Source organism: Tenrec ecaudatus, chromosome 17, assembly GCF_050624435.1.
Source record: "Tenrec ecaudatus isolate mTenEca1 chromosome 17, mTenEca1.hap1, whole genome shotgun sequence".
NCBI lineage: Eukaryota > Metazoa > Chordata > Mammalia > Afrosoricida > Tenrecidae > Tenrec > Tenrec ecaudatus.
This window is the reverse complement of record NC_134546.1, coordinates 1,890,933-1,904,204: the sequence shown is the minus strand read 5'-3', so window position 1 is coordinate 1,904,204 and position 13,272 is coordinate 1,890,933. Positions and strand designations below refer to the sequence as shown.

The 13,272-nt window shown below is 39.6% G+C and overlaps 1 protein-coding gene across 6 annotated transcripts in view; it reads left to right on the top strand.

Annotated features, from left to right (window-relative positions):
- Positions 1 to 13,272, top strand: part of PPP4R3B (protein phosphatase 4 regulatory subunit 3B) — a 70,558-nt gene that overhangs the window by 45,284 nt on the left and 12,002 nt on the right. For 3 of the 6 annotated variants that reach the window (XM_075536101.1, XM_075536097.1, XM_075536096.1), the window contains 5 exons: positions 1,520 to 1,678; positions 8,253 to 8,422; positions 10,042 to 10,181; positions 10,843 to 11,027; positions 12,317 to 12,519. In XM_075536101.1, coding sequence (XP_075392216.1) covers positions 1,520 to 1,678; positions 8,253 to 8,422; positions 10,042 to 10,181; positions 10,843 to 11,027; positions 12,317 to 12,519 — 857 coding nt within the window. The remainder of the gene's footprint in view (positions 1 to 1,519; positions 1,679 to 8,252; positions 8,423 to 10,041; positions 10,182 to 10,842; positions 11,028 to 12,316; positions 12,520 to 13,272) is intronic. The other 3 variants (XM_075536100.1, XM_075536099.1, XM_075536098.1) reach the window with 2 other exon arrangements.

Genomic DNA, 13,272 nt, shown 5'->3' with positions numbered 1-13,272 from the left:
AAAAATTCCAGTTGGAATTTTGGTTTTGGTTTTTCTGTAAATCTCTACCCTGTTTTCTTAATGCTCTGTTGGAAAAACATTTGAAAGTTGCAGATACAGCTTGTTCTTATTGATAGCGATAGTAAACTAAGACGAAGATCATTAGGAACCAATCTAATGACAATATTAAATTTAGATAAGGTTTTAGAGTCTGATCTAAACACTCTTGTTTCTTTTTGGAGCATACGTACCAATTGTGGTCCTGGACATATTGACAATGTGTGTGTTGTGCTCAGTTAGCATCCTGTTTCTGTGAGCCCTTCGTAAATCTAAGACAGCTCGTTTCTCCCAGCCAACCAGCTGTACAGCAAGGAGGCTATGTAGAGATGGAGCTGGTTAATGATAGAATGGCAAGTGTTGTATATTAATTTTGGGCAGTGAAAACAATATATTTAATTAACATTGTAGATCATTGTTTTATAAATAGGTAAAACAAAAAATTATAGATGAAATTTGTGGGCTGATAAGAGAAATTGTTCTCAATTGTGAGAGCCTAGTTCGAATATTGGCTATGTTGTTGACTTTTTACAAACTGGTCCAGAGCAAGTAAAACTCTACTTGTATTTAAAGTTGAAATTTTTGAAATTATCAGAATTGTACCATATATATTCTGTAATCATTCTGTTATTTAAAAGAATGCCCAATTTAATCCCACTAACATCATATTCCACAAAATATCTACACCATGTGTGTTCCTGTTGATTTAATACAGTGAAGGGAACTCTGTGGTGTCAGTTACTATTTCTATTCTTTAAGGCTGATGTTCATAGATCGAGTTCAGTATGCTTTTCTTGTGGATGATACTAATCTGACGTTGAAAATAACATGATGTGGGGTAGAAGAGGAGCCGATGACAAGAATCTAAATAGAACTCCCCTCCCTGGGGGACGGACACCAGAAAAGTGGGTGAAGGGAGACGTCAGACAGTGATACTGACAAAATAATAATAATTTATAAATTATCAAGGGTTCCTGAGGGAGGGGAGTGGGAAGGGAAAGGGAAAATGAGGAGCTGATACCAAGGGTTCAAGTAGAAAGAAAATGTTTTTGAGAATGATGATGGCAACAAATGTGCTTGACACAATGGATGGATATATGGATTGTGATGAGAGTTGTACCGGCCCCCAATAAAATGATTTAAAAAATGAAAGGAAAAAAAAAAAAGAAAATACCTTGATGTGATCGATACAACTAGGTTTTATTTCATGTCATTAAACTTCAATTGAATTTTTCTAACTTAAAATTATTAAATATTTCACACAAACACGAGTCTTGAATATTATTTTTATTATAATTTGTCATTCTTTTAGAGAAGGCTACCTAATGAAAAGTTTGAAGTGCATAGTATTCCTAATGAATAGGGAAACTGGAAAAAAAAGTTGTACTTTTAGCCTAAAATGTTGGATATAACCTTTGTTTATACACATGCCTACTTAGCTGGATTATCATATTTATTTGTATGTGATAACTTTCTCTTATAGATAATTACCAAACAGCACAGCTACTTGCCTTAATTTTAGAGTTACTCACATTTTGTGTGGAACATCACACATATCACATAAAAAACTATATTATGAACAAAGATTTACTGAGAAGAGTCTTGGTCTTGATGAATTCAAAGCACACTTTCCTGGCATTGTGTAAGTAACAATATATTGAACTGTCTTATAAAATGTTTATAGAACAATGTTTTTAATTCAGATAAAAGCCAAAGTTACTCGGGGTATTTTTTAAGCAATGTGTATGCTATTTAAAAGGCTTATGAGAAAGTACTAAAATTTTCTGTTGTATTTAAAACTCAAAAGTATTAGGATTTAGGGTTTCCAATTCCACATTTTGTTCCCATTTACATTCCATTGTCATAATTTTATTTGTCATATAACACCATGTGCAGTGACATAATTCCATCAGGAAAGCCTTCTAAAGCTGCTTTATCAAACTCTTATTTAGCAGTTACTCTTAAAATGTCTTACATGTATGGGCCTTGAAATCTTTCTTTGTAATTCAGGCTAGTCACTGAACTAGCGAAATACCCTGGGGAGTCTCTGAAACCACTTGACCAGTAATAATTAAACTTAAGCCCTGTGCTTGTTGGTTCTAGTGTGGATTTTTGACCAGCTACAAACTTTCCTTAGTCTTCATAGTCTTTCTTCCAAGAGAAGATAAAAGAAACCTTCCTCCAGATGAAAGGGGCCTGTAGATTTTTTCTGGTCACAAAGATGATAGTTGAAGTTCATATGTATAATTTAATGTGTAGACAAAAGATTACCTCCTTTCTACTTTGGTTTTTTAATGTCTTTATAGCCACTCCTTTTCCACAGCAGGTATAGGATTCTTTTGTTTTTCAAAATAAGATCATGCTACCTCATCTCCCAGCCTCTTTTTGTTGTTGTAGATCACTCAGTATGGTATGCACTGTAGTTTTTCATAAACGTAGACAAGTGATGTTCCTTAACATGGCTCTCCTATAATTTGTTCTTCAATTGGCCAGTGAATAAATTACAAGATTGTTTGCTGTGTTTTGCCACTATAAATGACACTAATAACCTAATACATGAATCTTTAAGTACTGGTTTGTTTATTTCTAAAGGATGGATTACCAATCTTGGGATTGCCAGGACTAAATGTTTATGCACTTTCAATATACCTTTAGAAGTTTCAACTTAATAGCACAGTAAAATTCTCTACGCTAACAAATACGTCTCTCTCTTTTATGGCTTTTGAGCTTTTTGTCTTAGGAAAATCTTCCATATCCTCGTGTGCTGTTGAAATGTGCTGGTCTGAGTCATAGCAACCCCTGCACAACAGGACAAAATGCCCACAAGTCTTGCACCATCCTCCCAATTGCTCTTATGCTGCAGCCCATCGTTGAGCCACTGTGTCAATCCATCTCTTCGAAGGCCTTCCGCTGCCACTCCATTCCGCATGTTCAGGATTTTTCAGACTTAAGTCTTGCCGTCCATGCCACTACAGAGCATGTTGACTGACAGACAACATCCTCCAAGACAGACCTGCTTGTTCTTTGGCAGGACAGAGTACTTTTAATATTCTTCACCAAGTCCATAGTTGTGCATCAGTCTTCCTTATTTAACATCCAACTTTCTCATGTACGTGAGACCATTGAAAAGACCGTGTCCTGGGACTGTTACACCTTAGTCTTCAAAGTTAGATAGTTTCTGTTCAATGCTTTAAAGAGGCCTTGTGCAAAGCAATTCCTCTTGAATTGTATCTTTTCTGGAAAAGTAAACCATATGATTCTCTGATTCAAAATGGCCAATGGCAGTCCATTTACAGTTCATTAATACCTAGACTGTCGTTTGTTATGCACTCCAATTCATTTTTAACAACGTCAATTATCCTAGGTTCAAAACTTCAAACACTCCAACTTCCACTGATTAATTATTGCTGTTTGCTGCTGTTCTCATTATGATTAGTGCCCAATCAGCAAATGAACGTCCCAAAGGCTCTACTACTGCAGACTTGACTCCATCAAATCCGCGCATTATGGTCGACTCGACTTTGAGAAAGCACTTCTTCCTCAGTCGTGTTTTGGGTCCCTCTGGCCTGAGGGGCTCATCTTCTGCCATTGTCTCTGCTAATATTTCCATGTTCATAGGGTTGTCAGTGGCTGACTCCTCTGTAGTGGGAAGCTTAGTTCTTCTTCATAGTCTCTTCCTAGTCTGGAAGCCCTGCTGAAACCTATTGGCTGTGAGTGACCTTACTGTTACTTGAAATAGCAATGACATAGCTTCCAGCATCACAAGCCAACACAGTACGACAAACTGACGGCCAAGTGGTGAATATCCTACTATTCCATGTCCTTTAAACTTCCATGTAGTTTTTTACTGTTGATTTCCCCCCTTAACTCTTCCATATGTAATACATGTGGAGATGGTTCTTGCATGTGCTATGACATGAGGGCTGTGTTCTCTTATGGGTGACTAACCCTATGTGCCAGTAGCAGTATGGATGAGATGACATTTTCCATCTTTAATGGAAATTAGCTTGTTCCTATGTAGTATGTTTACTTCTGGGCTGTCTGTTCACTAGATGAAATAAATGAGAAGGATTATCTTAGGCCATTTTAGTATCTTTACTGTAAGCTATTGTATCTATCAAGTTCCCTTTCCCTTAGTTGTTGAGCAATAACCTCAAAATAATTTCCTCTAGTTCTTTCTGACCACAATAAAGTTAATATTTTTTAATAATCTTATTGGGGACTCTTATAGATATTCCAACAATCCATACATCAGTTACATCAAGCAAACGTGTATATATGTTGCCATCGCCATTTTCAAAACATCTTTCTATTTGAACCCTTGGTATTGGCTCCTCTTCTCCACCCCAACCCCCACTCTCCCACCTTTGGGGACCCTTGATCATTTACAAATTATTTGTATTTTCATATTTTACATCATCTGCTGTCTCACTTCATCCATGTTTGTTATTCGTCCCCCTTTGGGAAGGTTATACATCCATCATTGTTACCGGTTCCCCTTTTCTCCCCCACAGTCCCCCTACTATCATGGTATCTCTACTCCCATTATTGAATCTGAGGAATTTATATGTCCTGGACTCCATGTCGATAACTCTTATCTATACCAATGTCTAGCAGGATTTGTGAAGTTTAACTGGGGTCAGGATGGGGATTGAGTGGGGGGAGCATTAAAGAACTAGAGGAATGTTGTGTGTTTCACCAATGCTATACTGGCTGACTCATCCCTTCTATAAGAGGATGTCCAGTTGTCTACATATGGCTGTGGGTCTCCACTCCAACCCTCCTTGTTTTTTTGTGTGTGTGATTTTTTTTGTTTAATCATTTTATTGGGGGCTCGTACAACTCTTATCACAATCATACATACATCCATTGTGTCAAGCACATTTGTACATTTGTTGCCATCATCATTCTCAAAACATTTTCTTTCTACTTGAGCCCTTGGTATCAACTCCCTCCCCGCCTCACCCTACTTCAGGACCCCTTGATAATTTATAACTTATTATTTTGTCGTATCTTACACTGTCCAACATCTCCCTTCACCCACTTTTCTGTTGTCCATCCCCCATGAAGGGGGTTATATGTAGATCCTTATAATAGGTTCCCTCTTTCTACCCTACCCTCCCTCTACCCTCCTGCTATCGCCATTCTCACCACTGGTCCTGAGGGGTTCATCTATCCTGGATCCCCTGTGTTTCCAGGTCCTATCTATACCCGTGTACATGCTCTGGTCTAGCGGGATTTGTGAGGTAGAATTGCAACCCTCCTTGTTTGCATCGATAACATTGCTTGGTTTGGCTCTTCTGATAGCTGATCCTGTTGACCCTTCTCAATCATACAGGCTGGTGTTAATTTTTTATATTAATATTGGAAGAATTGATGTTCCATGTTAGGCTTTTCTGTCATTGTCCATTTTGATGACTACAAAGTAGTACTGTCATTAATGTCGGCATATCGTAATTGACCTAGCTCTCTCTTATTAAACATCTATTTTGTATTGTAGGATAGTCATGATTGTGTGTGAAGATGCTGTCTGTAACTTTGTGTACATGTCAGTTTATTCACCAGCATTATGTTAGATGCCTTTTGTTGACACTTCTTTATGTCCTCCAAAAGCCATGATACTATCAATCTAGTACTTCTCCACACATGTCTTTAGTGTTAACATTAATTTACGTCTTATGTGGCCTTTTTTAGTCTCAGATGTGGTTTCAGAACTGTTGGTGTGGTTGAAGCTTCTTTATTTAATAGTTTCCTTTTCCAGTCAACAGGGTTGCAATGAGGGACTGATGTATAAAATCAGAAGCCTATGTTTATAAACTTTATTTGACTAGTGCTACCTATAGAATAAATGCACTAATTTAAGAGAAAGGTTATAATAAGGGATCTCTCTCACTCCCTGCCATTGAGTTGATTATGACTCATAATGGCACATAGGACAGGACAGAACTGCCCTGTGGGTTTCTGAGATTTTAACTCTCTACAGGAGTAAAAAGCCTCTTCTTTCTCCAAAGGAGTCGGTGATTTGGTACTGCTGACCTTGTGGTTAGTAGCCCAACCATGTAACCACTACACCACCGGGGCTCCAAGTAAGGGATTTCGAAACATAGAAATAAATCATTAAAATCACAGTGTTTTGTGTTCTATAAAAATATTATTTTATTTGGCAAGAGGCTTTAAAAGGCTTTTTAGAGTGTTTCGAATTGTGAAAAGTCAAAGTATATTGGTCACCTATCATTCTTTTACAAAGTCAGATCTAAGACAAAATCGCTCACATGCACTTGGTAAACAGTGGAATGAAGTCAGTGTATTTTGAATGTAGTGTTACTTCACAAATGCGTGTTCCAAACCAGTGGGACTGTCATGCTTGTGGTAGTGGAACTGGGACTTCTATCAAAGAAGTAAGCTCTTCATCTTCCTGTTAACTGGCAGTGGGCGTACTTCAGCTGTAAGAAAGGCAGACAGACGCTCCTAGGTCTCTGCCCTGGGCCTCTCAGGCCGTGTGGGCAGGTTGCGCCGCTCCCGTGCTCACATCCGTGACCGCCCCACCGACTGGGAGCGCCACCTGCCTGGGCTTTCTCAGCACGTGCTAGCACCGCCCCCCCTTAGCACTGCCAGAATTTCTTGTGTGTGGTTTGACTTAATTTCATAAGTGGTCTGCTGGGTCTTTGTGGCCCAGATGTCATTTATTTGTTCATAGTTGTGGTTACAAAGTTGACACAGGTTTTGAGTAGACTACTGGAAACACTATTCTTCTCAAAGCCCAGTTATTTGTATTGAAGTTTTTCTTTTTATATTTTAGAAGAGCTTATCTATTGTTCTTTTTTTTCTTTTTTTACATTTTATTAGGGGCTCATACAACTCTTATCACAATCCATACATATACATATATCAATTGTATAAAGCATATCCGTACATTCTCTGCCCCAATCATTCTCAAAGCATTTGCTCTCCACTTAAGCCCTTTGCATCAGGCCCTCTTTTTATTTTCCCGTCCCTCCCCACTCCCCCCTCCCTCATGTGCCCTTGGTAATTTATACATCGTCATTTTGTCATATCTTGCCCTATCTGGAGTCTCCCTTCCCCCCCCCCTTCTCTGCCATCCATCTCCCAGGGAGGAGGTCACATGTGGAGCCTTGTAATCAGTTCCCCCTTTGCAACCCACTCACCCTCCACTCTCCCAGCATCGCCCCTCACACCCTTGGTCCTGAAGGTATCGTCCACCCTGGATACCCTGTGCCTCCGGCTCCCATATGTACCAGTGTACAACCTCTGCCCTATCCAGTCCTGCAAGGTAGAATTCGCATCATGGTAGTTGGGAAGGAGGAAGCATCCAGGATCTGGGGGAAAGCTGTGTTCTTCATCGTTACTACCTCGCACCCTGACTGACCCGTCTCCTCTCCTAAACCCCTCTGTGAGGGGATCTCCAGTGGTCGACACTTGGGCCTCGGGTCTCCACTCTGCACTTCATTCAATATGGTGTGTGTGTGTGTGTGTGTGTGTGTGTGTATACATACACACATATATATACACATACATATATCTTTTTTTTTTTTTTTTGCATGATGCCTTATACATGGTCCCTTTGGCACCTCGTGATCGCACAGGCTGGTGTGCTTCTTCCATGTGGACTTTTTTGCTTCTGAGCTAGAAGGCTGCTTGTTCACCTTCAAGCCTTTAAGACCCCAGACACTATCTCTTTTGATAGCCGGGCACCATCAGCTTTCTTCGCCACATTTGCTTATGCACCCATTTGTCTTCAGCAATCCCATCATGGAGGTGTGCAGCCAATGATACGATTTTTTGTTCTTTGATGCCTGATAACTGATCCCTTCGGGACCACTTGATTACACAGGCTGGTGTGTTCTTCCATGTGGGCTTTGTTGCTTCTGAGATAGATGGCAGCTTGTTTATCTTCAAGCCTTTAAGACCCAGTCACTATCTCTTTTGACAGCCGGGCACCATCAGCTTTCTTCACCACATTTACTTGTTCACCCACTTTGGCTTCAGCAATTGTGTCGGGAGAGTGAGCATCATAGAGTTCCAACTTAAAAAAAGAAAGTATTCATGCATTAAGGGAGTGTTTGAGTAGAGGCCCAAGGTCCTTCCGCCACCTTAATACTTACCTATTGTCCTATGGCAAAACACTTACTATATAATAAATAATATGTAGTAAGAATGTGAGTTTTTATCTCCCCCCGCCTTTTTTTGTTAATTAGGTGCTCTTCGCTTTATGAGGCGCATAATTGGCCTTAAAGATGAATTTTATAACCGTTACATCACCAAGGGGAATCTCTTTGAACCAGTTATAAATGCTCTCCTGGATAATGGAACCCGGTACAATCTGTTGAATTCAGCAGTTGTTGAATTGTTTGAATTTATAAGAGTGGTAAGTTTATATTAAATGGTTTCTTAATTTCTCTTTTTCTTTTGAAATAATTTCTGATGTTTTGTAATCTATGACCAGTGAACTGAAATGTTTAAAAAAATTATTTACTATCTGCTTAAGTGGTTATTAACATATTAGATTGTGAAAAACTTTAGGTTTTTAGTCCATATTCTATATTTTTAGTTCCGCTTTTATTGGCCAAACACTGCAGGACTATGTTGGACATTTTAGTCAAGTATTAAATCAAGTGACTTCATCAAGAGGGTCCATTTAGTAGCATAGAGCTAGAAGGTATGTTATAACTCAGCTTGAGGCAACGAAAGATGAATCATAAAAGATCTGAAGAGACTGTGAATACAGATAAGATATATTAATAGGTTTAGAGCGATTACCCTCTTCACATGACACCAAAATCAAACCTCAAGAGAAAGGGCCAAAGACGGAAAGCGTGAAAAGCAGTGTCAGTTAGAAACCTGTTCTGTAGGCTTGGGTCCTTACAGGTTAGGTTTCTACTGAAGACATGCTTCTCTTTAAAGGATGGAGAGAAGATTGAAATGCGTAGGTGAGAGAAGGGGACATGGCTAACTGTCTCACAAGTATCTGAACCTAGGCTCACAGGGTACCATGCAGTGAATAGAGGTGAACTTTTCCCTTTAAAAATGCTCGTCAGACACTGATGAGCTGGGTGGATTGTCAGTCACAGCCCCGTTCCTATTGCGTGGCTGTTTGTTTTCCTTAAAATAAGCTTGCTTGACTGATAAGTGAACACTGAATTTGTAAACGTAACCCTTTACCTGCTTCTATGATCTTTGCATATGTTTTGCTTTCTTTTGTTGTTGTTTTTTTGAGATGCCTAAGGAAATTTACTAAATTTTAAAATCTAAGGGTTAGGTTTGGTGGGGGGTGAGAAAAAAAGTTTTAAAATCTCACCAGACTATGTCTATCTTTTAGAGACGTATTCTGTGTATTTGTTACTAACAGTATCTATAAAATCTTTCATTACAGTTTTAATTTTTTTTTAATGAGCCTGCTTTGTACTCATAGATTTGCATTGACTAGACTGGTTCACATAGAGTGTTTAAAGAGTTGAGAAGTTAGGTCCTATCGCTAAAATACCATATCGTTTATCGGACTTTGTGTCAGGTTATCTGACACCTGTGCTTGTGCCAAGGAGGCTTGCCCTGTAACACCACACATTGCTGAAGTAGAGCCACACCGGCCTGCTGCCTGACCGGCTGAGTCCAGCTTGTTAGGGAGCCTCAATCTCCCTTCCCCCACAAAAGGGAGTTAGGAAACCTTTCTCACAGAATTAGTGTGGAAATCCTGTGAATATGCACCTCAAAGTGCTTTTTAGATTATAAAGTACAAGTACAAAAAATAGAAGACAAAAGATAAAACCCATTTACTTTTCAAATTTTTTAATTTCCTCAAAAGTGCTCCATTGAGTTGATTCTCCATTCTTCCTGTTTCTGTGGATTCGTGGCTATGTATAAAGAAACTAAGATTTTTTTACAGGTACTTTGAGGCCCTTTTGGTATTAGAATTAGACAGTTGTTTTGCTTTTTTCCTCCTAACAAGCAATTTCTTATATTTGAAGTGTACATTTTGTGCTTACACAGGAAGACATCAAGTCTCTTACTGCACATATAGTGGAAAACTTTTACAAGGCCCTTGAATCGATTGAATATGTTCAGACATTCAAAGGATTGAAGACCAAATATGAGCAAGAAAAAGACAGACAAAATCAGAAACTCAACAGGTATTAAGTATGTTGTAATTATTGACTATAAAATGTTTTTCCAAATGAGCTATATTTGGATCTTACAGGCATTTTTTCATCACTAGGTAACAGAGGATTGTGTAAGAGCGGCGGGTGAGGGGTGTGTGTGCGTGTGCACTCCGCCACCTGCATCTTTCTGTGATGAATTACTACCTGCGGGGAGGGGAGTGGGGGATCAGAGTCACACCCACCAGTCACACCACACGCCGAAAGATGAGGTCATCTGCTCCTGTAAAGATTCAGAATGCCCTGGAAACCTTCCGACGCCTTTGAGGCTGCATAGCTGCAGCCTCTCCACACCCAGGAGGCTGATGGCCAATGGAGTTGTCGTCATAGCCTCACCAGTGATGATGTTTGCTCACAGAAATGGCAGAGGCGATCATATGTAGCATCTACCTCACCTTGCCCTTACAGTTGCATGCAGAAACCACCACCACCCTCGGGTATTAAAATGTATTGCCCCCCAGTCGTTGGAGCCCTGGGTGGTCATCCTTAGTACCCTGACTGAGAAGATTCCGACATAAATGAGACTCCATCACAGTGACTCCAGTGCGTCTGGTTGCATCGTTTTCCCTCGGGTTACTCTGGTCACGAACTGTATGTAAAGCAATACTCAGTATTTATGGTATGTTTCTTACAGTGTACCATCTATATTACGTAGTAACAGATTCCGCAGAGATGCCAAAGCCTTGGAAGAAGATGAAGAAATGTGGTTTAATGAAGAGGAAGAGGAGGAAGGAAAAGCAGTCGTGGCACCAGTGGAAAAGTCTAAGCCAGAAGATGATTTTCCAGATAGTTACGAAAAATTTATGGAGAATAAAAAAGGTATTAATTTTTGTAAAACATGAAAGCCATGAATCTTAGACTTACAGCCTTTGGGAAATTATGAATTTTTTCATATCTCCTTAGAAATTCTTTGCGTGTTTTCCATGTGTTTTCTAGGTGCTGCAATTTGGGATGCTATTGGCAATTTAGAAATTCCCACTGTCTTCGTAGAGTTTATTTCCCATGAATAGTCTAAGCTTGCTTTCTATACTGACATCGCCAGTCAGAATAGAGACCCTGTTAGTCCATAAAAACCTGCCAGAGAGCTGCTGCCTTTTATAGCTGAGGAAACAGATGTCAGAGAAGTAACTGCACTTTGAATATTCGGAGTGTTGGAACAGTTGCGGAAAGATAAATTACGAAGAGGGAAGTAAAAGTAAATTTTCTCCTCTAGGCTTTCAAACATGCCTTTACTTGTTCTGTAAAACTAAGACCTTACTGTTATTTTTCAAAAGAACTAGTCTAATTCTGTGGATTGACTATCATCATTGGAATATTCCTCTGTATATATCATATGAAAGATTTTTGAATTTATGTGTTTTGAAGAGATGAAAGTATTTCCTGGAGTACACATAAGTATGATTTTGAGTGTGTAATTTTCTAAAGGCAGATCTCAGTAATAGCATTTCATTTATTTATTACATTATCCCTGAACTGGTTTTCCCCCCTCATTCATTTTTTTCAGTCACTAATGCCGTAAGTTGTAAGTGCTCGGAGCCTAAGGGGGCAATAAGTCTTTTGTAATCGTCTAAGGAACAAGGTGCCTCTGACCTTATTTTAGTCCTCACAGTCACTGCCCGGCGGCAGCCGGGTCCCCCTTGAAGTACTGCATGCAGTGCTGGGTGCCGCACTTTTTAAAGGATAATGTTAAAAGCTGCAATGATCCGTTTATAAAGGGCACTGGACACCAAAGACGTGCTCTGAAAGGAGCCTGCACTGTGTGGGGAGTGAGAGATGGGTAGCCCAAGCATGCTCCGCGGCCTTCGCTGTTGGCATCTGCAGGGAGGGTCGCTTACAGGGAGGGTGCTAGAGTTAGGGCCTGCATGGTGGAAGCTGTCGGAAGACATTGTGAGGAAAGGCCAGGCAACTGGTGAGTCTGGAAGTATCCCCTGATTTTGCTGTGTGATTCCTTCAGTCCTTCCTAGTCCTGAGATGATGTCTAAGGTTTCAAGTCATGAAGATTGATCACTATTTTTAGATGGTAGAAAGCAAAAGCATTGTTTAATAAATTTGAATGTTATTGCCCTTTCTAGATGAGTTCACTTAGCAAAATTTTACTTTCACTTTAGCAAAGGAAAGTGAAGACAAAGAAAACCTTCCCAAAAGGACATCCTCTGGTAGCTTCAAATTTACGTTCTCCCACTCAGCCAGTGCTGCTAACGGAACAAACAGTGCAAACAGTAAATCTGGGGTGGCTCCGACATCACCAGCAAGTTCCAATGGCTCTCCCTCCAAAACGGCAAACTTGGCCACGTCAGTAACCGCCACCAAGGTATGTGAAATAGCACTACAAACAAGCTTTGATGTTTTTTAACCTGTAATATTACTGTTTATTGGGGGTGGGGAGAGTCAAGAAAAACTGTATTTAAAAATGAAAAAACCTGCACATTGCTACCGTCATTCTGAAGAATTTTCTTCAGCTCTTTGGGTTTGTTGCTCTGGTTCATAATTGAGTGAGAGAATCTTTTATACCATGCATTTATTTACTGTTTAAAATGTTCTGTCGTGTTGTAACGTCGCTGATGACCTCAGATGTCCCTTTTTTTTATTTAGTGACACTATCTGTAAAGATTCCCTGTGACCCCCATCTGCTTGGTTTTTCATGGATGGGAATGATGATGATGGTTCTGCATTTGTGTCCATGTCTTAGGCCAGTGGAGGAATGCCCTCACACATGTTGCTATCCCCTCCAGGAAGCCTCTGCCCGCTCCGGTGCCTGGGCTTGGCTCATGGCAGCTCTACCAGTGTCACTAAAATTATTTAAAGTTTTATGCCAGTTAGATAGAAGACGTAGTGTGTAATATCTCATTCCCAATAGTGGGTTTTTCCTGAATAATAAGATTATTAGTCTTTTGAATATGCTCTTCTGTGAGTTGTCTGTTCAGTCTTGCCTTTTTTAAAGTTTGCTCCTTAAGTTTTTCTTAATGTGAAAGAAATATTGGTTAAAGTATTGACTTTTCTGTCATTTTAAAATCATATATATTTCTCGTTGGTTACTTTTTTCCCGTAAACAAGTATAAATTTT